At 45.0% G+C, this 24,505-nt stretch overlaps 1 protein-coding gene across 1 annotated transcript in view; it reads left to right on the forward strand.

Moving 5' to 3' along the window:
• Positions 1-24,505, forward strand: part of LOC136849330 (long-chain fatty acid transport protein 4-like) — a 431,083-nt gene that overhangs the window by 204,879 nt on the left and 201,699 nt on the right. The window contains exon 7 of the mRNA XM_067122690.1: positions 18,328-18,475. Within this exon, the coding sequence (XP_066978791.1) occupies positions 18,328-18,475 (148 nt within the window). The remainder of the gene's footprint in view (positions 1-18,327; positions 18,476-24,505) is intronic.

A 24,505-nucleotide genomic window follows, 5' to 3' on the forward strand; every position in this document is an offset into this window, starting at 1 on the left:
CACGGAAATTTCTCTCCCTGTTATTTCCTCCCCCGCCCTTCCCTTGTCCCCCCCCCCGTTAACCTAGGCTATGCCTAGGCATGGATGCTGACCTAGGCTATGACTAGGTGGGAATCGGCGTGTTGAGGCCTTGGTCACTATCCCCTTCCTCCTCTCATTCGGGGTAGGCTTGTCCTTCCACGGCTAGTATTAATTTACTTGGCGTGGTGCGTGACTGCAGTCGAGCGGGTGAAGTGTCTTCCCTAGTCTCCTGTTTTCACTTGCCCTAGCCTACTCCCCATCCCTGCCCCACCACCCTTCCCTCCCCCTCCCCACCCCAGGCCAGCTCTTGCCTATTCTCGTGCGGGTGACGCCAGCTGGCGTTTTCTCCGAGTTTGGGGGCTTTCCCTGGTGGAGGGATTCGTTCCCTCCCAGAGCAAGTCCCCGGTGGCGCTGCGCTTGACTGAATGTTTGGTTAACCTGCTCTCGTTAGGATTGAGCTACTATTTTTGAACATTCTTATTTTTCTTCTCGACCTCTTTCCGTTTGAGTTTGCCTTAGTTGGGTTGATTGGCCTGACTTCAGCCCTGTGATGTTGGTAGCCATCACCCTCCTACTGATTCTCTAGTGGTGGAGGTTTGGGCTCTCCGGTGGTGGTGTCTCCGGTCTCGGAATTATGTCACGTTTCATTATCTTGTTACCAGTTCCGTTACCATCTCTTGTATTCTATATGCATATCCACTGGCGGAGCGAGCTTCTCACTCCGCCATTAGACATTATGTTATTTTGGGGGTCCGGTGTCCTGCCCTGGGGTTCCGCCGTTTTATTGCCGGCATCCCTTGTGGTGGGGCCTGTTGACTCAGCTCTTTCATTCCACCGGAGTATTCCGGTGGTGGGAGCAGCTTACTTGCTTACCGCTCTATTTAATTTATTGTTTGGTGGACCCGTCTCTGACGGGGTTTTTCTTCCGCCGGAGTCCTCCAGTAGTAGTTTGAAATACCCAAGCCTACCTAGTTTAAGTTTCTTAGAGTGGTAGGTTCATGTACTTTTCACACTTACAGACTGTTTTTTTGTGAGGAGCCAGGGTGCATCGCTGACTCCTCCATCAACCCTACGGGCATGTGGTGTGCCGGACCCATGCTGGTTGTGCGGTCCGGCTGGATGACGATTTCATCGTTTGGCACCCTGATGGCTGTGAGGTTTGCTTCGCCTTATGCAGTAGCATCCAGGACGAGTTGGTAAGCTGTCGTCTTTCGTTCCCCACGTTTCTTCAGTCTAATAGGTGCTCATATTGTAATCATTTCTTTTATATTACAGTATGTTAGTCCTGATTGCCTGCTCTCTTTCAGGCGGACGAGTCCTCTAAGAAAGAATCCCTTGAATCTCTCCGCGCCTGGGTGGCTGGGTTCGGAAGGAACGTACCGTCGGGGAAACCTTACGTCCTCGAACAAGCCTTGAGACCTGCTCTACCCGGCGCCCGGGTTGCTGCTGCTGTTCCAGCGAGTTGGCCACCCCATCATTCAGCAGATCCGGGACGCGACCCAGCCATCCCAAGAAGACATCTTGTATGCGGAGGTTTCGGAGGACGTCGCCGCATTGGACTTAGACCTGGAGCCAATGAATACGGAGCCGGACCAAGTGGTAGGTAGTGAGGTGAGTGAGGTTGCGGGGGCGGGCGCCCTTTTTGATTCTCCATCATCCTCTGCTTCTTCCTTTACAGGATTTGGTAAGTCTTCCATCTTGGGTGACAGGGCTCCATCCGCTGTCCCCAAGTTGAAGCTGAAGACTTCGTGGAAGGCGAAGGGCTTCAAGTCCTCATCTTCCCGGAAAGCATCTCCTTTCCCCCGTCGAAGGCTAAGGTTTCTGTACCTGTAGCCTCCGGGAGCAAACCAGGAACCTCGGGCAAAGGCGCGAGTAAGAGGGCACCAAAACCAAGCCCTCCTCGCCAGCCTGCCTTTGACCCTGAGGCGTTTGCCAATTGTTTTGAGAGGTTCTCGGCGGAGGTAGAGTCGAAGCTTTCCAAAATCACGGAAAAGCTTCACAGCCACGATAATCTGCTGGCGGGTATGGCTCGCTCGGCGGGGCTGATCCCACAGTATGAGATTCCAGATACGACTGATCTCCTCCCTTTTGATGTCGGGAACCCATGGCGTTTTGCTCTTCGTGCCATTCAACACGAAGACACTCTGACCATTGAGGGTCTTGGCACGAGACGTTTGGAGGAGTTGGAGTTCTTCCCTCCCGATCTCCTGCCCCCTTACCCAGGCTTCGTTAGGCTGACGGAGGAAGCCTGGGTACGCTCAGACAAGGTCCCTAGAGAGACAGTGATCTTTCCGAGGGACCAGGCGCAGTCTACTCTCCTGCGCACTCTTACAAAGTGGCAGGCAGAGAATACCAAACTGACTCCTTTCAAGGGCAACTACACAATGTTTTCATTAGGTGATAAGTTGCCCACTCCCTGCCTTAACAAAGTCGCTCTGGCTACGGCCCGGGCTTGCTTTGAGGGTAATCCTTTGCCTCAATTGAGGGAGACAGACTCCACATCCCTGGTATTCCCAGGGGGTGAGGAGTTTTGGAAAGACGCCCCGTCCACTTTTACTGTGGGTAAGTTGGACGCTCACTGCGCGTCTTCGCAATTTAGCGAACAGCTTCCCAAGCTCCCGGAAGCTTTGCTAAAGGCAGAGTTTGAGGCTCGGTCTCGGTTGGGCCGGTCCTTGAACTCCCTCTGCCTGACAGAAGCGACTGCCGTCTCCTGTGCAGAGGAGCCCTTCTTCCAGGTTCTGGCTAAATCCTTGTTAGCAGGGTTTCAGTCAGACCTGTATGATTTTATGGTGGCTAGAAGTTAGAGTGCAGGAAGTTCATTTTGCTGATGCCACCATTCGTCATGAGCCTAACAAGCTCATGAAGAGCTCTGTCTGGGGCGCGAATCTCTTCCCGGATGACGATGTAGCCAGTGTTTTGAACGAGGCTACCAGAGCCAATCAGAGTCTTCGCTCTCGTTGGGGTATCTCCGCCTACAAGCGGAAAACCCCGGAATCTGGCAGCTCCCAGACCAAGTCTGGTAAACGCTTCAGGCGTCATAAAAGGCCTCATCATCAGACGGTCGTCCAAGCTGTCCTGGTCTCGGCGGTGGCCCAGCCCTCCACCTCCAAGGCTCAACCCCAACAATACGTGCTGGTCCAACCAGCCCAATCCCTTGCTGCACCCTCGTCGTCTCCTCTCCCAGCGTACAACCCTACCTATGAGGGCCGTGGGTTCTTTCACGGCCTTAATAGGAGCGCAAGGGGGGGAAGAGGTCGGGCCCCTTACAGAGGCAAACCTGGCTCTGCCCCAAGAGGAAAACCTGGACGTGGCAGAGGAAGCAAACCCGCTTCCTCCCACTGAGAACAGTCAGGTAGGTGGTCGTCTTTACTGGTTCAGAGACCAGTGGTCCTTCAGTCCTTGGGCACACAGTATTGTGTCCAAAGGTCTGGGTTGGAGCTGGATCAAGGATCCCCCTCCCCTGATCAGGTTTTACCAACCCCCCTCCAGAGTCCTACAGGACTATGTGATGGAACTGCTCAACAAGCGAGCAATAAAGAAAGTAAGGCACCTCAAATTTCAAGGCAGGTTGTTCACTGTCCCAAAGAAAGACTCTGGTCAGCAAAAAGTGATTCTGGATCTGTCGCGTCTAAATCTTCATATAAAATGCGACAAGTTTCGCATGCTTACGGTAGCTCAGGTACGGACTCTACTTCCGCGTGGAGCCGTCACCACCTCTATCGATCTTTCAGACGCTTACTATCACGTCCCGGTTGCACGGAACTTCTCTCCCTTCCTGGGTTTCAGACTCGGGAAGCAAGCCTACTCCTTCAGGGTCATGCCTTTCGGTCTCAATATAGCCCCCAGGATATTTACAAAGCTGGTGGAAACAATAATTCAGCAGCTCCGGTCCCGAGGGATCTCCCTAGCAGCGTACCTGGACGATTGGATAATCTGGGCTGCAACAGTTCAAGAGTGCCGGAAGGCTACGGCCATAGTCATCAAGTTCCTGGAGTCGTTAGGCTTTCGGCTGAACAGGGAGAAGTCCCGCTTGACTCCGGAGTCCCGGTTTCAGTGGCTGGGCCTCCAGTGGGACCTGTCCTCATACAGGCTATCCCTCCCGCCATCCAAACGGAAGGAGATAGCCTCCGTTACCAGAAAATTTTTGAAGGACAAAGCAGCATCCCGCCGGTCCCAAGAGAGAATCCTCGGCTCCCTTCAATTTGTCTCAGTGACGGACCTGCTCTTAAAAGCGAAATTAAAAGACATAAACAGAGTGTGGCGGAGACGAGCCAATGTCAGGCTCAGAGACAGGGTCTCTTCCATCCCACGAATATTGAAAACAGACTGCGGCCTTGGTCCACAGTCAGCGGCCTGTCAAAGTCAGTCCCACTTCAATTCCCTCCTCCGGCGCTGGTAATCCACACAGACGCCTCATTAAGCGGCTGGGGAGGGTATTCACCAAAACAAAAGTACAAGGAACATGGTCTACAATGTTTCAACAGTTCCATATAAACACCTTGGAAGCTATGGCGGTATTTCTAACTTCAAAGAAAATCCGCCCCCCCAGCCGGATTCACATCAGGCTGGTGTTGGACAGCGCCGTGGTGGTTCATTGCATCAACAGGGGCGTCTCCAAATCAGGTCGCGTAAACCAGGTGATGGTAGCTATCTTCTCCCTGGCGAACAAGCACGGCTGGCATCTGTCAGCCACCCACCTAGCGGGGGTGCGGGCGTGGTGGCGGATTCCCTGTCCAGAACCACTCCGTTGGAGACGGAGTGGTCTCTGGACGGGAGTCATTCAATTGGATTTGCCGCCGGGTTCCGGGACTCCAAGTGGATCTGTTCGCGACGGAGAGCAACTACAAGTTTCCCTGTTATGTGGCCCCCAACCTGGACCCTCAGGCTTATGCCACGGATGCAATGACCATAGACTGGAACAATTGGGAGAAGATCTATCTGTTTCCCCAATAAACATGTTATTGAAAGTACTACACAAACTCAGGTCATTCAAAGGCCAACTGGCTCTGATAGCCCCCATTGGCCGAAGAGCAACTGGTTCCCTTGCTTCAGGAACTCAAGTTGATTGTGTCATCAGATTCCCAATCCCAGATTGACCCAAGTAGTACAAACCAAGACTGTGTCAGCTTCCTTAAGAATTCAGAATGCCCTAGTTTTATGGACTTTGTAAAGTTCGCTGCTCAAAAGGGAGCAAACATTGACCCGTCAACACTCTGTTTTTAGAATCAGATAAGAGAGATTCTACTCTCAGACAATATGATTCAGCAGTCAAGAAATTAGCATCCTTTTTGAAGGCATCTGAAGCTCAAACTATGACTACTAACCTAGCGGTTACTTTCTTTAGATCATTGTTTGAAAAAGGCCTTGCCCCGGCCACTATTACTACAGCTAAGTCAGCCTTGAAGAAGGTATTTTTGTATGGTTTTAAAATTGACCTTACAGATTCATACTTTTCATCTATCCCTAGAGCATGTGCTGGTTTGAGACCCATAACACGCCCACATTCTGTTACGTGGTTCCTCAACGATGTTCTTAAGTTGGCATCTGAGATTGACAACTCACATTGCTCTTATATGGATCTGTTAAGGAAAACCTTGTTTCTGATTAGCTTGGCTTCAGGTGCCAGAATTTCAGAGCTATCGGCTCTCACTAGGGGTGATGATTATGTTAATTTCCTCCCGTCTGGAGAAGTCCTCCTTTCCCTGATCATAGATTTTTAGCTAAAAATGAAGACCCTCAGGACAGGTGGTCCCCTTGGAAGGTGGTGCCTCTTCCACAGGACCAGTCCTTTATGCCCAGTCTATACCTTAAAGTCTTACCTACTAAGAACTCCACAGTGTAAGTCGGGTCCTCTTTTTATCAGGAGAAAGGTGGAACTCTTTCACTTGAATGCTATAAGGCAGCAAATTCTGTATTTTATTAAACAAGCCAACCCGATTCAGTCCCTAAGGTTCATGATATCCGTGCAGTAGCTACCTCTACTAACTATTTTCATAATAGGGATTTTGCTGAACTTACCAAGTATACGGGATGGAAATCACCTCTAGTGTTTAAACGCCATTATTTAAAATCACTCGAAGTCCCAAAATTTTCTGCAGTGGCTGTGGGGAGTATCATCCCTCTGCCTTAATTATCCTTAATCCTTATCCTTTCCCCCCCGCCCGCCTGCCTCATTTATTTCTCTGCCTGCCCTTCTGGATCAATCATGCCTCACTGCCTTGCTCCTCATAATTGATGTTATTATTGCCCTTAATATTATCTTTTCTTGGTGATTGTATATTGACATGCTGTGAATTTGGATTGTCCTAGGGGTACTGGGCTGTTTTTATTTTGCTCCATGTACCTCAAAAAATTTCTGATATTGTAAATGTCTCTCTTTGTTCTTAGGTATAAGTTTATATTTACTCGTTTGTATTTTTATATTATTGGATGTACCTTACTCCACCTGTATTTACATTGTGTGCCTATTTTTGTACTTTACTCTTAAGGTTATATTCATGTACTTACATATTACTGATCTTATTTTTCTGTGGAGAGATATGTTAATTAAATTTATTTTTCATAGCCTGTGTTTTTTGTTCAGATCACCTTGTATTTTCTTCTGTAGCCTTGCAGTCTTGGCATGATTCTCTGTCACTATTTCACCGGCTGACACGGGGCTGGACTCAGAAAAGGGATTTTGACAAAGGAAAATCTATTTCTGAGGGAGGCCCCGTGTCACCCGGTGACCCTCCCAGAGGCTGGTTTTGCCCCCCCTACTTGCACATGCCAAGCCTGGGTGTGGTGCTAGTCTGGAATGAGTTTAGATGGCGCTGGAGTCGCCGGCCTGGCGGGCGGGTAAGTGTGGGGAGCTGGAACGGCTCACTACTCTTTCCGGGGGATTTTGACATGGGGATGTCTTTCGAGTGTGGCTCTGTGGTTGTGATCCTTTCACTCACCCTTGGTTATACCGATGTCTCCATTATGGAAGACGCTCGATCTAGGGGTAGTAACTCCAGCATTCCTGAAAGCTCTTTTTTCTCTGGTATACTTAGCATATTTTACCTAGAAATTCGTGTTAGTATGGAATTTCACCGGGTGACATGGGACCTCCCTCAGAAATAGATTTTTCCTTTGCCAAAATCCCTTTTCTGATTTTAAATTTAAACTTGGATGTCATTGAAAATTTAAAATTCCAGTTATAAGCATCTGGTTTCCCCTGTATTTGGCAGTTTATGCCAAGAACTGGGGTGGTGCTTTTTTACTGGAATTTTGCATTTCTGTGGATGTTTTTTCCACAGTAGGTTTTGTAATATTCCTAAAAATTAAATGCAAATTCAAAACCTTGTATGCCTTTGAGTGGGGAGCTGGGTTTCATTTCCTCAATACTTACTTCAGCTCTTCCCCATATCTACAGTGTGGATTTTGCCTGGTCTTAAAATGGGATATCTTTTTTGTTGGTTCTGTTTTGCTGTTTTTGATTTATTCACTCAAATAAGAAAATCCAACAGTACCATGCTCTTTTTTGATATACATTTGCATAAATAAATTATTTTTTGGACCATTGCATTCCTTAAATGATAACTTTTTCTCTGGTATATTTAACTTCAATATTTTTAAAATTTTCAATCAATTTTTGAAATTTCACCTTTTGGTATTTTCAAGGGCCTGGCCTCAGTGCATGATTTTCCCAAGTTGTCAAATTTCATATTTTAAGGGATTTTGACAGAGGAAAAATCTATTTCTGAGAAAGGTCCCGTGTCACCCGGTGAAATTCCATTACAGCACAATTTCTAGGTATAACCTTGCTAGATATACCAGAGAAAAAGAGCTTTCAGGAAAGCTGGGGTTACTACCCCCAGTCGAGCGTCTTCTAGGAAGACGTCGGTATAAGAAGGGTGAGTGAATTACCACTGCCACGGAAACCTACTCGAAAGATCTCTCCCTATCAAAATCCCCGGAACAGAGCGGTGAGCCGTTACAGCCCCCACACCAAACACCCGCCAGGGGGCGACACCAGCGCCACCTACCTCATTCCATGCTAGCACTAACCCCAGACTTGGCATGTGCAAGAGGGGGAGGGGGAGTACTAGGTGATTCAGGGGAGGGTCACGGGTGACACGGGACCTTCCTCAGAAATAGATTTTTCCTCTGTCAAAATCCCTTTTCTGAGTCCAGTCCCGTGTCAGCCGGTGAAATCGTGATAGAGAATCATGCCAAGGCTGCAACTACCAGGAAAAAGAAATGGGGGTAATCTGAAGAAAAATGCAAAAGTTTTACAAAATAATTTTAATTAAGCAATCTCTTCCATGTAGCAAGAATACTAAGACTAAGGCATACTAAATCTAAGGCACATCAAAAAACTTAATACTATGAAACATGGGGAGGTCCCGGCTCCCACGACGGAGAAAAAGCCCCAAAAAAACCTTAAAATTACTTAAAGCAAATGAAACATGAAAAATGCACAAAATAACTGCAAATATAACCTTAATACTATACACGTAAACTTAGGCTAAACACGTAAGAGACAAAATCAATGAAAATTAACATATACATATCATCTGGGGTACATGGAGCCAAATAAAAACTGTCCAGTACCCCATAAGAAAAACAATCATGGCATGTCAGATTACACTTTTCCATCAACAGATACAAGAAACATCAATATGAGGAGCCAGGCAGTGAGGTATAATCAACCAGGAGAATAAGCAGAGAAGTAAATGAGGCAGGCGGGCGGGGGAAAAGGAAAGGACAAGGATATGATTAATTAAGGTGGGAGATGACACTTCCCACAGCTATGGTAGAAAATTTCAGGGCTTCGAGCGATTTTTAAATAGTGGCGTTTAAACACTAGAGGTGATTTCCAACCCGTAAATTTAGATAACTCTGAAAAGTCCATATTATGAAAGTAATTAATGGAAGTAGCAACTGCTCGAATATCATGAACCTTGGGAACTGAATCTGGGTTGGCCTGTTTAATGAAATATAGAATTTGTTGTCTTATAGCATTTAGTGAAAGAGTACCACCTTTCTCCCTGATAAAAAGAGGACCCGACTTACTCTGTGGAGTTCTTAAAAGGTAAGATTTAAGTGTATAAACTGGACATAAAGACTGGTCTTGAGGAAGGGGCACCACCTTCCAAGGAGACCACCTGTCCTGTGGGTCTTCGTTCTTAGCTAAAAATCTAGGGTCAGGGGAAAGGAGGACCTCTCCAGACGGGAGGAAGTTCACATAATTATCACCTCTAGTGAGAGCCGACAGCTCTGAGATTCTAGCACCTGAAGCCAAGCTAATCAAAAATAAAGTCTTCCTTAACAGATCCTGATAAGAGCAATGAAAGTTATCCATCTCTGATGCTAACTTGAGGACGTCATTGAGAAACCACGTAACAGACTGTGGGCGTGATACTGGTCTCAGACGAGCGCATGCTCTGGGGATAGATGAAAAGTAGGAATCTGTAAGGTCGATTTTAAAGCCGTAAAGAAATACTTTCTTTAATGCTGACTTGACTGTGGTAATAGTGGCCGGAGCAAGGCCTTTCTCAAACAATGATCTAAAGAAGAAACTCCTAAATTAGCTGTCATGATTTTGGCTTCAGATGCTTTTAGGAAGGAGGCTAATTTTTGACTGCTGAGTCATACTGTCTAATAGTAGAATCTCTTTTATCTGATTCTAAAAACAGAGTGTTGACAGGGTCAATGTTCGCTCCTTTTTGAGCTGCGAATTTTATAAAGTCCATAAAACTAGGGCATTCTGAATTCTTGAGGAAGCTGACACAGTCTTGGTTTGTACTGTCTGAGTCAGAATGGGCTTGGGAATCCGAAGACTCCGTAATCCCAGTTCCTGAAGAAGAGGAACCAATTGCTCTTCGGCCAATAGGGGCTACTAGGGCTAATTGACCTTTGAATGTCCTGAGTTTGTGTAAAACTTTCAGCAGTAAATTTATTGGGGGAAAAGATAAATCTTCTCCCAATTGTTCCAATCTACTGTCATTGCGTCTATGGCGAACGCCTGAGGGTCCAGGTTGGGGGCCACATAACAGGGGAGCTTGAAGTTGCTCTCCGTTGCGAACAGATCCACTTGGAGGCCCAGAACCCGGCAAAAATCCATTTGAAAGATTCCACGTCCAGGGACCACTCCGTCTCCAACGGAGTAGTCCTGGACAGGGAATCCGCCACCACGTTCCGTACCCCGCTAGGTGGGTGGCTGACAGGTGCCAGCCGTGCTTGTTCGCCAGGAGAAGATAGCAACCATTACTTGGTTTACTCGGCCTGATTTGGAGCCGCCCCTGTTGATGCAATGAACTACCACTGCGCTGTCCAATACCAACCTGATATGAATCCGGTTGGGGGGGATTTTCTTCAGAGTTAGAAAGACCGCCATAGCTTCCAGGGTGTTTATATGGAACTGCTGAAACATTGTGGACCACGTTCCTTGTACTTTTGTTTTGGTGAATATCCCCCCAGCCGCTTAGGGAAGCGTCTGTGTGAACAACTAGTGCCGGAGGGGAAATTGAAGCGGAACTGTATTGGACAGGCCTCTGACCGAGGTCCAAGGTCGCAATCTTGTCTTTAAGATTTGAGGAATAGAGGAGACCTTGTCTCTGAGCTTGACATTGGCTCGACTCCGCCACACTCTGTTTATGTCTTTTAATTTCGCTTTTAATAGCAGGTCTGTCACTGAGGCAAACTGAAGAGACCCAAGGACCCTTTCTTGGGACCGGCGGGATGCTGATGGATTTTGAGGAATCTCCTGGTGAGAGATGCTATCTCTTTCCTCTTGGGAGGCGGAAGGGACAGCGTGTGAGATGACAGATCCCACTGGAGACCCAACCACTGAAACCGGGACTCCGGAGTCAGGCGGGACTTCTCTCTGTTCAGTTGAAAACCTAGCGACTCCAGGAAATTGATGACTATGGACGTAGCTTTCTGACACTCCGAACTGTTGGTGCCCAAATTATCCAATCGTCCAAATATGCTGCTAGGGATATCCCTTGAGACCGGAGTTGTTGTACTACCGTGTCCGCCAGCTTTGTGAATATCCTGGGCGCAATGTTCAGACCGAAGGGCATGACCCTGAAGGAGTAGGCTTGATTCCCGAGTCTGAAACCGAGGAACTGAGAGAAGTTCCGCGCAACCGGGACGTGATAATAAGCGTCTGAAAGATCGATAGAGGTGGTGACGGCTCCACGCGGAAGTAGAGTCCGTGCCTGAGCTACCGTAAGCATGCGAAATTTGTCGCATTTTATGTAGAGATTTAGACGCGACAGATCCAGGATCACTCTTTGCTGATCGGAGTCTTTTTTTTAGGAACAGTGAATAACCTGCCTTGAAACTTTAGGTGCCTTACTTTCTTTATTGCTCGTTTGTTGAGCAATTCTGTCACGTAATCCTTTAGGATTGATGTGGGTGGCTGGTAAAACCTGGTTAGAGGAGGAGGGTTTTGATCCAGCTCCATCCTAGTCCTTTGGACACAATGCTGTGTGCCCAAGGGCTGAAGGTCCATTGGTCCCTGAACCAAAACAGGCGACCGCCTACCTGTGTTCTCTCAGTGGGAGGGAGCGGGTTTATTCCCCTACCACGTCCAGGTCTTCCCCTTGGGGTGGTGTTGGGCTTTCCTCTATGAGGGTTTTGCCTCTTCCTCCCCTTGCAACCCTATTAAGGCCGTGAAAGTAACCACGGCCTTCATATGTGGGGTTGTATGCTGGTGAGCCACATATGGAGGGTGCAGCTGGTTGGACCAGCACATACTGTTGGGGGTGAGCCTTGGAAGTGGAAGGCTGTGCCACTGCCGAGACCGGGGCGGCTTGGACTACCGCCTGATGGTGGGGCCTCTTATGCCTCCTGAAGCGTTTACCTCCTCTCGATTGGGGGCCGGCCGATTCTGGGGTCTTACGCTTATAGGCGGAAATGCCCCAGCGAGAACACAAGACTCTGGTTGGCCCGTGTAGCCTCGGCCATAACATTGTGACCTCCTCTTCAGGGAAGAGGTTAGGTCCCCAGATCGAGCTTTTCACGAGCTTGTTAGGCTCGTGGCGGATAGTCGCATCGGCAAAGATGAACTTCCTACATTCCAGTCTGGCCATGATGAATTCAAATAAAGTCAGACTGGAAGCCTGCCAGCAAGGACTTAGCCAGAACCTGGAAGAAGGGCTCGTCCGAGCAGGAGGCGGCAGTAGCTTCCGTAAGGCATCACGGGAGTTCAAGGACCGGGCTAACTTAACCCTGAGCATCAAACTCCGCCTTTCAAAAGAGCTTCCGGCAGCTTGGGAGCTGCTCACTGGTGCGTGGAAGCGCAGAGGGGTCCAGCTTCCCGACCGTGAAAGTGGACGGGCGTCTAACCAGAACTCATTACTTCCTGGGAATACCAGGGAAGTAGGGTCTGTCTCCCTTAGCTGTGGTAACGGATTACCATCAAAGCACGCTCGGGCCGTAGCCAGAGCGACTTTGTCCAAGCAAGGGTGGGTAGGTTGTCTCCCAGGGCGAACATCGTGAAGTTGCCCTTGAAAGGAGTCAACTTCGTGTTTTCTGCCTGCCACTCCGTCAGAGTGCGCAAGAAGAGCCGACTGAGCTTGGTCCCTAGGGACGATGACAGTCTCCCTAGGAACCTTGTCTGACCTAATCAAGCTTCCTCCGTTCCGCCTCACAAGCCTGGGTAAGGGGGCAGGAGATCGGGGGAAGAACTCCAATTCCTCCAACCGTCTCGTGCCAAGACCATCAAGTGTCAGTTTGCCATCATGTTGGATGGCCCGGAGTGCTGAACGCCAAGGGTTACCGACATCGAACGGCATAAGGTCCGCAGTGTCGGGGATAACATACTGTGGTTCGGCTGGGGTGGGTGAGCCATTCCATTCAGTATGTTATCATGACTGGCCAACTTCTCGGAGATTTTGTTAAATCTCAGAATCTAGGTCCTCTGTAAATCGCTTTATAGAGCTGATTGGCAAAGGCCTCTGCATCAAAAGCAGGTTGGCGAGGAGGGCTTGGTTTTGCAGCCCTCTTACTCGCGCCTTTGCTGGAGGAACCAGACTTGCTCCCGGAGGCTACAGGTCCTGAAACCTTAGCCTTCGACGGGGAAGGGCGTGCCTTCTTGGAAGTCGAGGACTTGTAGCCCTTCGCCTTCCATGAAGTCTTCAACTTCAACTTGGGGATAGCAGATGGAGCTCTATCACCCAAGGAGGAAGACTTCACAAAACCTGCAAAGAAGATATGGATGAAGCAGGGGAGTCAAATAAAAGGGCCCGCCCCAACAACCTCACTTACCTCACCACTTACCACCTGGTCCTGCTCTATGTTCATTGGTTCCAGGTTAAGATCCATGGCGGCTACATCCTCCGAGACCTCCAGCGTAGAGGATATCCGCTTGAGGGTGGCTGGGTCTCATCCCGGATTTGCTGGATGATAGGGGTGGCAAGGTCTTCAGGCACTGCGGCATGCCACCCGTGCGCGGGGGTAGAGCAAGTCCCTCAACCTGGCGTCGAGGACGTAGGGCTTCCCGACGGAACGTTCCTGCAAACCCAGCCACCCAGGCCCGGAGGGATTCAAGGCAGACTTCTTGGAAGCTTTCTGTCCGCCTGTAAGAAAACCAACAATTAGCTAAGAACGAAAACCATTCCGGGAACCTCATAAACAATATACAATATACAATATGAGGAGCATAAAGCAGGAGTAATGTAAAGACTGTCACTTACGACTCATCCTGGACAGTTGTGCAGAGAGCAAAAGCAAACCTCACAACCATCAGGGTGCCAGACAACTGGTCATCAGTCGGACCGCACAACCAGCGTGGGTCCGACAAACTAACGTGACTGTGTCAGGTTGTTGGAGGGAGGCGGTGCACCCGGCTCCTCACAGCGAACAGTCTGTAAGTGGAAAAAGGAGCATGAACCTCCCACCCTAAGCAAACTAAAGCTGGCAAAAGAGATTCTCCTGCAACAGAATACTCCGGCGGAGAAGAACTCCCTATCATAAACTGGGCCAATAAGCTCTAAATTACATGAGTGGAAGGTAAAGGTTTTCAGACCCGGAGTACTCCGGGAATGAAGGAACGAGAGAACCAGGAACTAACCATAAGGGCTGCCAGTAAAATAACTTTAAAACCCCCGGGTATAGGACCGGACTCATCGTATATATATATATATATATATATATATAATATAATATATATAATGAATTAAAAAATAAAACAAACAACTTATCTAAAAACAATAACAAAAATAATAACAATAACAAGTGATGGTAAGAACTCAAAGAGGACGGAAGGATCCGACCTCTATAAAATGAAAAACCTTCCCCCTTACTTCCCCGCGGAGAAACAAGACGGGTAAAATGCTCATATGTTCATAACATAGGCTGAAGCAATATATATTTACCGTATCAACGTAACCCGACGGGGAGACGAGAGGAATGGATAGTGACTCCCTGAACACGTTCGAGCTAACAAACCACCAACCCCAATACAGCGATGCTAGGGACGATATGGGAGGGAGGTGAATCCCTCAACCAACAGGAGAAGTCCCTGAACTTCGGAGAAAACGCCATCTAGCGTCACCCGCACGAGTAGAGCAAGGCTGGAGAGAGGAGGAGGGGGAAGGAGGAGGAGTAGGCTACCAGGAAGGAACAGGAGACAAATTCTAACATTTCACCCGCTCAAACTGCACCATACCTCCCAGACAATGAATCTGGAAGGGTAGCCTACTGACTGGAAGCTCGATAATATTGAAGCCCGACTCCCACCTAGGCGAGTTATCCTAATATGGACCTAACCTTAATATAGGCTAGGAAAAGGAGGGCAGAAGGGAGGAGGAAGCAACAGGGAGAGAAATTTTGTGCCGAGAACCAACCGGGATCGAGAATGGCGGGCAAGGGGGCGACTAGCCTAGAGGAAACACATCCCAAGAACTCGATTCCCCCCAAATGGAGGAAGAGAACTAAGGGGCTCACTCTGCCCACCGAAAAATTCTCCCGGAGAAACAGCAACAAAACTCCTCAACCTGAACTCCCCACCCAGGGCAAGGGGATGGAAAAAACAAGCCTACTCCACAAAATAACCATCACTCATAAAAAACTAAAATGTGCTCAACAGAGAGCGTTAGCCTACCACGATCAAGCGGTTAGATCTGAGGCTGCATTGACCCGAGGTAAACCACAAAATAAAAACAATAAAATAAAACTAAAAAATAAAAGAGAGCACCATCTTCAAGCAAAAATAATTAGCCTAGTAAGACCAAAAATAACAGGAACCCAACCTGGAGGGGAACCTAGACCGGGCATCACTCCCTCAAAGGCCAGTAGGCCAATTGAACGTAATTCATAAAAGGGGGAGCCACCATAAGGAACCACCAGGAAGGGAACCAAGGGGGCAAAATCTATCTATAACGACTTTTGAGACAACTCCAACTGAAAAGAACAGAAGGAGTCGCCTTTTTCGACATGGCTGGCGGGGACGCCTTGGCATGATTCCATAATAAGATCTCAATATTTATGAAAATACGAGACCATAACAGCCAAAAAAAGAAAAAAACCCCACAAGAAGATGGTACTTAACTTGGAAATGGTAAAGCTGCTCGACGCCATCGCAGAAAAAAGAAAATTCCAAAATAATGGAGACAGCACACAAAAAGAAACAGTGATTTCACGTGCTAGAAAATGGAATGAGGTAGGTGGCGCTGGTGTCGCCGTCCTGGCGGGTGTGTTTGGTGTGGGGGCTGTAACGGCTCACCGCTCTGTTCCGGGATTTTGATAGGGAGAGATCTTTCGAGTAGGTTTCCGTGGTAGTGGTATTCACTCACCCCTCCTTATACCCGACGTCTTCCTAGAAGACGCTCGACTGGGGGTAGTAACCCCAGCTTTCCTGAAAGCTCTTTTTCTGGTATATCTAGCAAGGTTATACCTAGAAATTCGTGCTGTAATGGAATTTCACCGGGTGACACGGGACTGGACTCAGAAATATATTCCTTTGTATATAAATATATATATATATATATATATATATATATATATATATATATATATATATATATATATATATATATATTATATATATATATATATATATATATATATATATATATATATATATATATATATATATATATATATATATATATATATATATATATATATATATATATATATATATATATATATATATATATATATATATATATATATATATATATATATATATATATATATATATATATATATATATATACACACATTTATTTTCCAGATCATTCTTATATGAAACTCCTTTTAAAGTTTCCTATTTAATTTTATTACGGCATCAGTAACCTAGATGTTTTGATGCCAGTTTTAGTAACCATAAATCAATCAAGCAGTCAAACCCTCTGACTGTTCTATGCCTTTTAATACTTACTGTTGTTGAAGACCATCATCTGGTCGTTATCCAAGCACTGTGTTACTGTGGCATCGTTTCTGTCATGAAAATGCAAAGGTTTTTGTGTTCTGAGCTACATTTTCGCAAACTCTTAAGAGTTTTGTCCTACATAATACAAACTATGATTTTGATATTTCATTACTCATCCATCAGGGATGTAAATATCTCCAGAATTGTGAATTTAACTTTTACTATTAGTTGCACTTAATGGTTTCATTGAAATGAAAGGTAAGCAGATGATCAGGCCCCATAAACCTGTTGGTAATTTCTTCTAATTTGCTGTGAAAATTTTATTTTTTTTCATCGATCTGTTAATTTCTTGTCAAATCCTGACCTGCTTTGTTAAAGCAAGACAGGTGAACAATGATGGATATCTAAGTTTCAGAGAATGTGCTTTTATATTGTGTTTGTCTTCATCTAGTGTTTAGGATTTGCTGTGAGGCCTTTAAGGGTTTGTTGTAATTTTACAAATGTATCTCAAACACTTGATATTATAAGGGTCTTTTAATCTTTAATGATGATGATAATAATAGCAGCAAAATAAGGCAAACCACCTCCTTTGGGATTTCACTTGCTGAGTAGTGAGACACCAGGCCAGCACTAATTCCACTATCCACAGAGAACTTAAAAGAATAACAAAGCATGCTAATAAGACATACCTTCTCATTGGCGATTTGAACTCTTGACCATTGAAAACGAAGCCAATAATATAACCATTCAGCCAGAGAGGAAATAAATTTGAGTGATCAGATATACTACTGCATATACAAGGCATCATAACAGGTTCTCTCCTCCCATATCTTTAGTTTTAACCCTTTCCAGTTCCACCAGCATTGATTAGATTTATTTAATTTCCTTCTTAACGGGGCTAGGGCAAAGTACTCATAAACAGGCAGTTCCACTTGGAAAGAAATGATAAACAAGCCTTCTCCTTGGGGATTTCAACCACTGGCCAGTGAACCACCATGTCGACACTATACCCGCTCAGCTACAGGGACCATAAAAGGAGAACTAGATATGCTACTGCATATGCCATGCTTTGAATCATAGCTGGCTCACTGCATCCTGTGATGATTCATTGTATATGCATTAACAAATTAGATTCCTCTCCTTTTAAACTTTTGTCAATATACTCTTGGCCTGGTGTCTCAGTGGTCAGTAATTCATAATCTTCATGAGTTGTTTTACTATGTGTAATCATCTATTTCCAGGTGAGATGTTCAAATTATAAAGGATACTTCATCTTGGCCCCTTTGGTAGAAGGAGAAAATTCTGCTTACTGTTAGTGGGACATGCATATGGTTCCTCTTCTCATATGCCCTATATAGCTTGATTCATGTAGTTTCCCAAATAGCATTGTCTTATCTATTTCCACCTGAGATTGTCTGCTTACAATGTGTTGCATCTCAGACTATTTAGTGAAAGGAATTGACTATGTCTGCTGACTGCTGCTGGTGCTGGGAGGGAATAAAACCATACACAAAGATGCAGTGGGCCCACTATCGTTTTAAGTATATGCAGTAGCACAGTTTGTTCTCTTTTTTTTTCACTCATTCTGCTGCTGAGTGTATATAGTTTTGGTCTGGTGTCTCTCTGATCAGCGGTTCAAATCCCCAAAGAGCAATTTGTTTCAACAAATTTCCAGGTCAGATTGCCTGCTTATAATAATATCTTGCACCATTGTTGAATGGTAATAATATTTGGGGGATAATGGCTACTAACACCCTGTGGAGAAGGGTAATTTGATATACTGTACTATATGTCACTGTGAGTTCATTTAAGAATGTTCTGTAGCCTAAGAAAACTTTCATGGTGCTTGCAGAGTACTTTGTAACAAATAAATATCTCAGCCTACTGTACTGTTGATAGTGAAAGAGGTAAGATATTTCACTTACATTTTTTTTATTTTTGCCTTTTCTTTTCAGGAACCACGAACTTAGACCCTTTACTTTGTGCCTCTAATCCAACACCACCCCATCAAATTGACTCTGTTAAACCTAATGACCGGCTCATCTATATTTATACCTCTGGTACAACTGGGCTTCCAAAAGCTGCTGTGATTAAGCATATCAGGTAAATAAATTAACAAAATGTATGCAACATCATTTGTGACCCCCACCACTAGGAGACATCACCTGACTCACCTGGTGGCAACCTAGTCATTCATTATTTCACAAAGCAGAGGGAACTCATCAGTTCTAAGCTGTTGTGTATAGTAAAGTCCCTGTTGTCTGGATGCTTCAGGATTTAAATGATGTCAGATAGTTGGAAAATCCAGATGCCCGAGAAAAAACCAGTAGCCTATAGGGATGAATGAAATATACTGTTTCTTATACTTTGCATCCTTACAAAGAACTTGATTTATTTCTTAAACAGATTTATTCTCATATGTAAATAGTGTTTGGCGCTCATGTTACGTATCCTGATACAGTATATAGAAGGAAGGGAATAAATAACAGTGTAGGAGAACACACAGTGTGTTAGTAACTTGATGTTAAAAAAGTCCTAGCCTTGCCTAGATTAAACAGTAAAGATTGTACATTTATTTATAGTTGCAGAGCTTTAGGATGCTGTTTCACCTTAAACGAATATATGTAACCACTTAAAAAGTGGGTTTGTACTAGTATGTCCTCGACTTACAGGGCAGGGGGATCCATTCCAGCATCATGTTGTAAGTTGATTTCCGCCGTAAGTTGGTGTTTTGCCGTTATCGGCGCTTTAATGAAGTTTGCGTCACCGTAACTTGATATTTGGTGCCATAACTTGATGTTGCATCAAGTTACACTGCCATTAACTTAATGCCTATTGCCATTAGCGCTGTCAGTGGCGCTTACGACACTGTCAGTGGCACTTACGTGCTGTAACCTGATGCAACATCAAGTTACAGAGCTGGAAAAGCACCATAAGATAGAATCCACTGGAAGTCGGTGTTGCCATAAGTTGGTGATGCACTGTAAGTATACAAACTGTTCAAAGCTAGTTTATGATAGCTAAAAAAAAAAAAACAAGTCACTTGTGCCTATCACCTTCATCTTAATTCAAGCTACAAAAAAAAATCTGTTTATGAAAATCTGGATGCAGGAAAAGGAAAGAAGCCTTTTTACTGCAAGATCTGGGTGGTCACTAACTTCTGCAAACATTACAGCTTCCTTAATCTGAAGATGGCAGGCGGAGCAGCATCTCCTGATAGTCAAGCTATCAAGTAATACTCTGCTGTGCTGGAGGTTATCATCAAGGAGGGTGGATATTCTTCCAAACAATAGTTCAGTATTTACAAAACTGGGCTGTATTGAAAGAAGCTGCAAACCAAACCTCATCTCTAAAAGAAGAGGCTACAGCACTGGACTTCAAGGCATCCAAGAACCACTTGACACTGCGGTTTGGGGCTATTGTTGAAGGTGGCTGAAGGCTGAAGCCACTGATTGTATACCACTCCAAGAATCCCAGGGCACTCAAGGGAAGATGTATTTTATAATTTATAATTTGTGTCTATTTCAAATTTGATGTGCCTAATCCACATAACCCTAGATAATTCTTATGTTGGCATAGTTTTTACTGTGCCTAAGTCTGTCCATCCTTACTTTTTCTGACCGCCATCAGATCTTAAAAACTACCGAGGCTAGAGGGCTGCAAATTGGTATGCTGAACATCCACCCTCCAATCATCAAGCATACAAAAAAATTGCAACCCTCTAACCTCAGTAGTTTCTATTTTATTTAAGCTAAAAATTAGCCATGATCATGCGTCTGGCACCACTATAGTTACTGGCACTATAGATGCCAGTAACTGGTTACCACTGGACCCTGGCTGAAAGTTTCATGGGCCGTGGCTGAGAGTTTCATGGGCTGTGGCAGAGAGTTTCATACAGCAAATGTACGCTGTACGGAAAACTCTATTGTGCCGAAGAAAATTCGGCGCCTTTTTTACTTGTTTTTATTGTGCCTACATCAAGTGATGCTACAAAATTCGTTTTTTCAGCTCATTATTATGCCTAAATTAGGTGATGTACAAGTCTTACGTTGGCTTGCTTATTTTATATACCTGTTTTATTTTGAGAAATAATGTTTACATGTAAATGATCACTTCAGGAACATGTCTCTTGTGCAAATAAAGAAATGCCTGTAGTGAGAACTGTGGTGGTTTCATCAACCATCTGAGAGGTATCAGTATTGATATCCCAGGGCTGAGTCTGTCTCTAGGAACTGGCTCATATATTCCACAGTGGGCACACCTAGAAATCATGGAGATACTATATGTTGTTAATCTGTATATAAATTCAAGATGTGTTCACTCTTGTCACTTTTATGAAAAGTAGTAAATAAATGAGCTATACTGATTTATTGGAGTAACCATATTTGGTCCCCGTCCAGTGCTGCCAGAAATCATCTGTGACTGTTAACAGTCACATGGGTCTATTTTGAATGCAAATCTTCCAGGATGGGAATATATGGAAAAACACAAGAAAATAAGAAGTATTTATTACCATGTACAGTATATACTTGCTAGAAAACAATTTTTTTTAAAGTACATGGATACAAATAAAATAATGAATTCTGCGTAGGATACACATAAAATAATGGAATTCTGCCTAGGGCACACACAAAATAATGGAATTCTGCATAGACTTGTAAGGATGGTATAGAGTGACATACTGGCTGGGTGTTGACTGGTTTATTGGTGGTTCCTTACTGAGTGAATATACATGTTGTTGTTTCTGATTTAGCTGGCCTTGTGCCAGCACGGGCTCTTGCTCCTAGAGCAGCCCGTAACTCTATGTTGATGAGTCTGTGAGATGGGTAGGTTAGATGATAACTTTATTATGATGCATGAAAGTGATTTTGGTGAGGGTAGAATTCTACAGAATCTTCGAAGTTGTTATTGGCTGGTGCGACCCGCAAAGTAGCATCTACACACAGACAGGGCAAAACAGAGGTAATGTTTCGGACATCTGTGTTTGTCGACAAACAGATGGCGATTGTGAGAGACATAATAAATGTACAGTGATAAAACATATATCAGTGGAAAGGCCAAGAAATTCCACATATGGTCAATTGCATGAGATTCGAGACAGATTAATGAATACAATGCAGTAGCATAATACTGTATATGTGAAATGGCGAGACGTTTGGCGTCTTCACAAACAGAAACAAACATACAGTTCGATACAGAAGATTGGGTGGAACATTATGAGTACATGATTAGAATGCTTGCATGGCAATGCAAGTAGTGGTGATTGTACATAAATCGAGACGACAATGGTTAGGGAGAAACAGACGGAAATATTGTATGGTAGAAGTTCCGTTCCTTGAGAGAGAGAAAATGGGATGCTCTTGTTTCTGTCTTGGTCCCTCCAAAGGATGATGCACACACACGTGTGCTCTAAAGAGACCACGATCAGTGTGATGAGTCTCTTACAGACTTAAAGTAATGAAATATAAAATACTCATAACTTTGATCCCTTTTAACATGAAAATACAAGTTAATGAATGCCACAACATAATAATTACTACTTATTAGCTACTAAACAGTACAAATTACATACAAAAATATACAAATAGAAAATTAAATTTTATATTTGAGGGCAAAGGAACCTTATAAATAAAAAAGGGATTTTGACAAAGGAAAAATCTATTTCTGAGGAAGGTCCCGTGTCACCCGGTGAAATTCCATTACAGCACGAATTTCTAGGTATAAAATGCTAGAAATACCAGAGAAAAAGAGCTTTCAGAAAGCTGGGGTTACTACCCCAGTCGAAAGTGTCTTCTAGGAAGGCGTCGGTATAAGTAAGGGTGAGTGAAATACCACTACCACGGAAACCTACTCGAAAGATCTCTCCTTATCAAAACCTCCGGAACAGAGCGGTGAGCCGTTACAGCCCCCACACTCAACACCCGCCAGGACGGCGACACCAGCGCCACCTACCTCATTCCATGCTAGCACTAACCCCAGACTTGGCATGTGCAAAAGAAAAGGGGTGGGGGAGCCATAGGTGAGTCAGGGAGGGTCACTGGGTGACACGGGACCTTCCTCAGAAATAGATTTTCCTTTGTCAAAATCCCTTTTCTGAGTTCAGTCCCGTGTCAGCTGGTGAAATAGTGACAGAGAATCATGCCAAGGCTGCAAACTACGAGGAAACTGGGTAATCTGAAGAAAAAACATAAATCACAAAAGCAGTTTAATGAGGGAATCTCTTACATGTGAGAAAAACACTAAACCTAGGGTACATCAAAGACTTAAGATTAGAAAGACAAGGGGAGGTCCCCGGCATGACAGGGAAGGGATCCCCAAAAGCACTTAACGTTGTAAAAGAACAAAATTACACGAAATTGGATAGGTACAATGGTGTACACAACGCAAATGGCATATACAATCTTAAAACTACACACGCAAACTTAAGTTAAACACATAAGAGATCAACCAAACCGTAATTAAAACATACAGTGTATATACAGATACCTGGGGTACATGGTGCAAATAAAAACCGCCCAGTACCCCACAAGAAAACATTATGGTAACATGTCAGATTACAGTTTCCACTCAACAAAGACAAAATACATCAATATGAGGAGCAAGGCAGTGAGGCATAATCAACCAAGAGGACAAGCAGAGAAGCAAATGAGGGGCAGGCGGGCGGGAGAAAGGAGGAAAAGGATATGATTGGTTAAGGTGGGGAGATGACACTTCCCACAGCTATGGTAGAAAATTTCAGGGCTTCAGCGTTTTTAGATAGTGGCGTTTAAACACTAGGGTGATTTCCAACCCGTATATTTAGTCAACTCTGAGAAATCCATATTATGAAAGTAATTAATGGAAGTAGCAACTGCTCGAATATCATGAACCTTAGGAACTGAATCTGGGTTGGCTTGTTTAATAAAATACAGAATTTGTTGTCTTATACCATTCAGTGATAGGGTACCACCTTTCTCCCTGATAAAAAGAGGACCCGACTTACTCTGTGGAGTTCTTAAAAGGTAAGATTTAAGTGTATGAACTGGACATAAAGACTGGTCTTGTGGAAGGGGCACCACCTTCCAAGGAGACCACCTGTCTTGTGGGTCTTCGTTTTTGGCTAAGAATTTAGGATCAGGGGAAAGGAGGACCTCTCCGGAAGGGAGGAAGTTCACAAAATGATCACCCCTAGTGAGAGCTGACAGCTCTGAGATTCTAGCACCTGAGGCCAAGCTAATCAGAAATAAGGTTTTTCTTAACAGATCCTGATAAGAGCATTGAAAGTTATCTATCTCTGATGCTAACTTAAGGACGTCATTGAGAAACCACGTAACGGAATGTGGGCGTGTTACGGGCCTCAGACGAGCGCATGCTCTGGGAATGGATGAAAAATAGGAGTCTGTAAGGTCGATTTTAAAGCCGTACAGGAATACTTTCTTTAGGGCTGACTTGGTTGTGGTAATAGTGGCTGGAGCAAGGCCTTTCTCAAACAATGATCTAAAGAAAGAGACTCCTAAATTAGTCGTCATAACCTTGGCTTCAGATGCTTTTAGGAAGGAGGCTAATTTTTTGACTGCTGAGTCATACTGTCTAAGAGTAGAATCTCTTTTATCTGACTCAAGAAATAGAGTGTTGACAGGGTCAATGTTTGCTCCTTTTTGGGCTGCGAATTTTATAAAGTCCATAAAGCTAGGGCATTCTGAATTCTTGAGGAAGCTGACACAGTCTTGGTTTGTACTGTCTGGGTCAGTATGGGCTTGGGAATCCAAAGACTCCATGAGTCCCAGTTCCTGAAGAAGAGGGAACCAATTGCTCTTCGGCCAGTAGGGGGCTACTAGGGCCAGTTGACCTTTGAATGTCCTGAGTTTGTGCAATACTTTCAACAGTAAATTTATTGGAGGGAACAGGTAAATTTTCTCCCATTTGTTCCAATCTATTGTCATTGCATCCGTGGCGTATGCCTGAGGGTCCAGGTTGGGGGCCACATAACAGGGGAGCTTGAAGTTGCTTTCTGTTGCGAACAGATCCACTTGGAGACCCGGAACCTGGCGGCAAATCCATTCGAAAGATTCCGTGTCCAGGGACCACTCCGTCTCCAACGGAGTCATCCTGGACAGGGAGTCCGCCACCACGTTCCGTACCCCCGCAAGGTTG

This window comes from Macrobrachium rosenbergii, chromosome 20 (assembly GCF_040412425.1).
Source record: "Macrobrachium rosenbergii isolate ZJJX-2024 chromosome 20, ASM4041242v1, whole genome shotgun sequence".
Lineage (NCBI taxonomy): Eukaryota > Metazoa > Arthropoda > Malacostraca > Decapoda > Palaemonidae > Macrobrachium > Macrobrachium rosenbergii.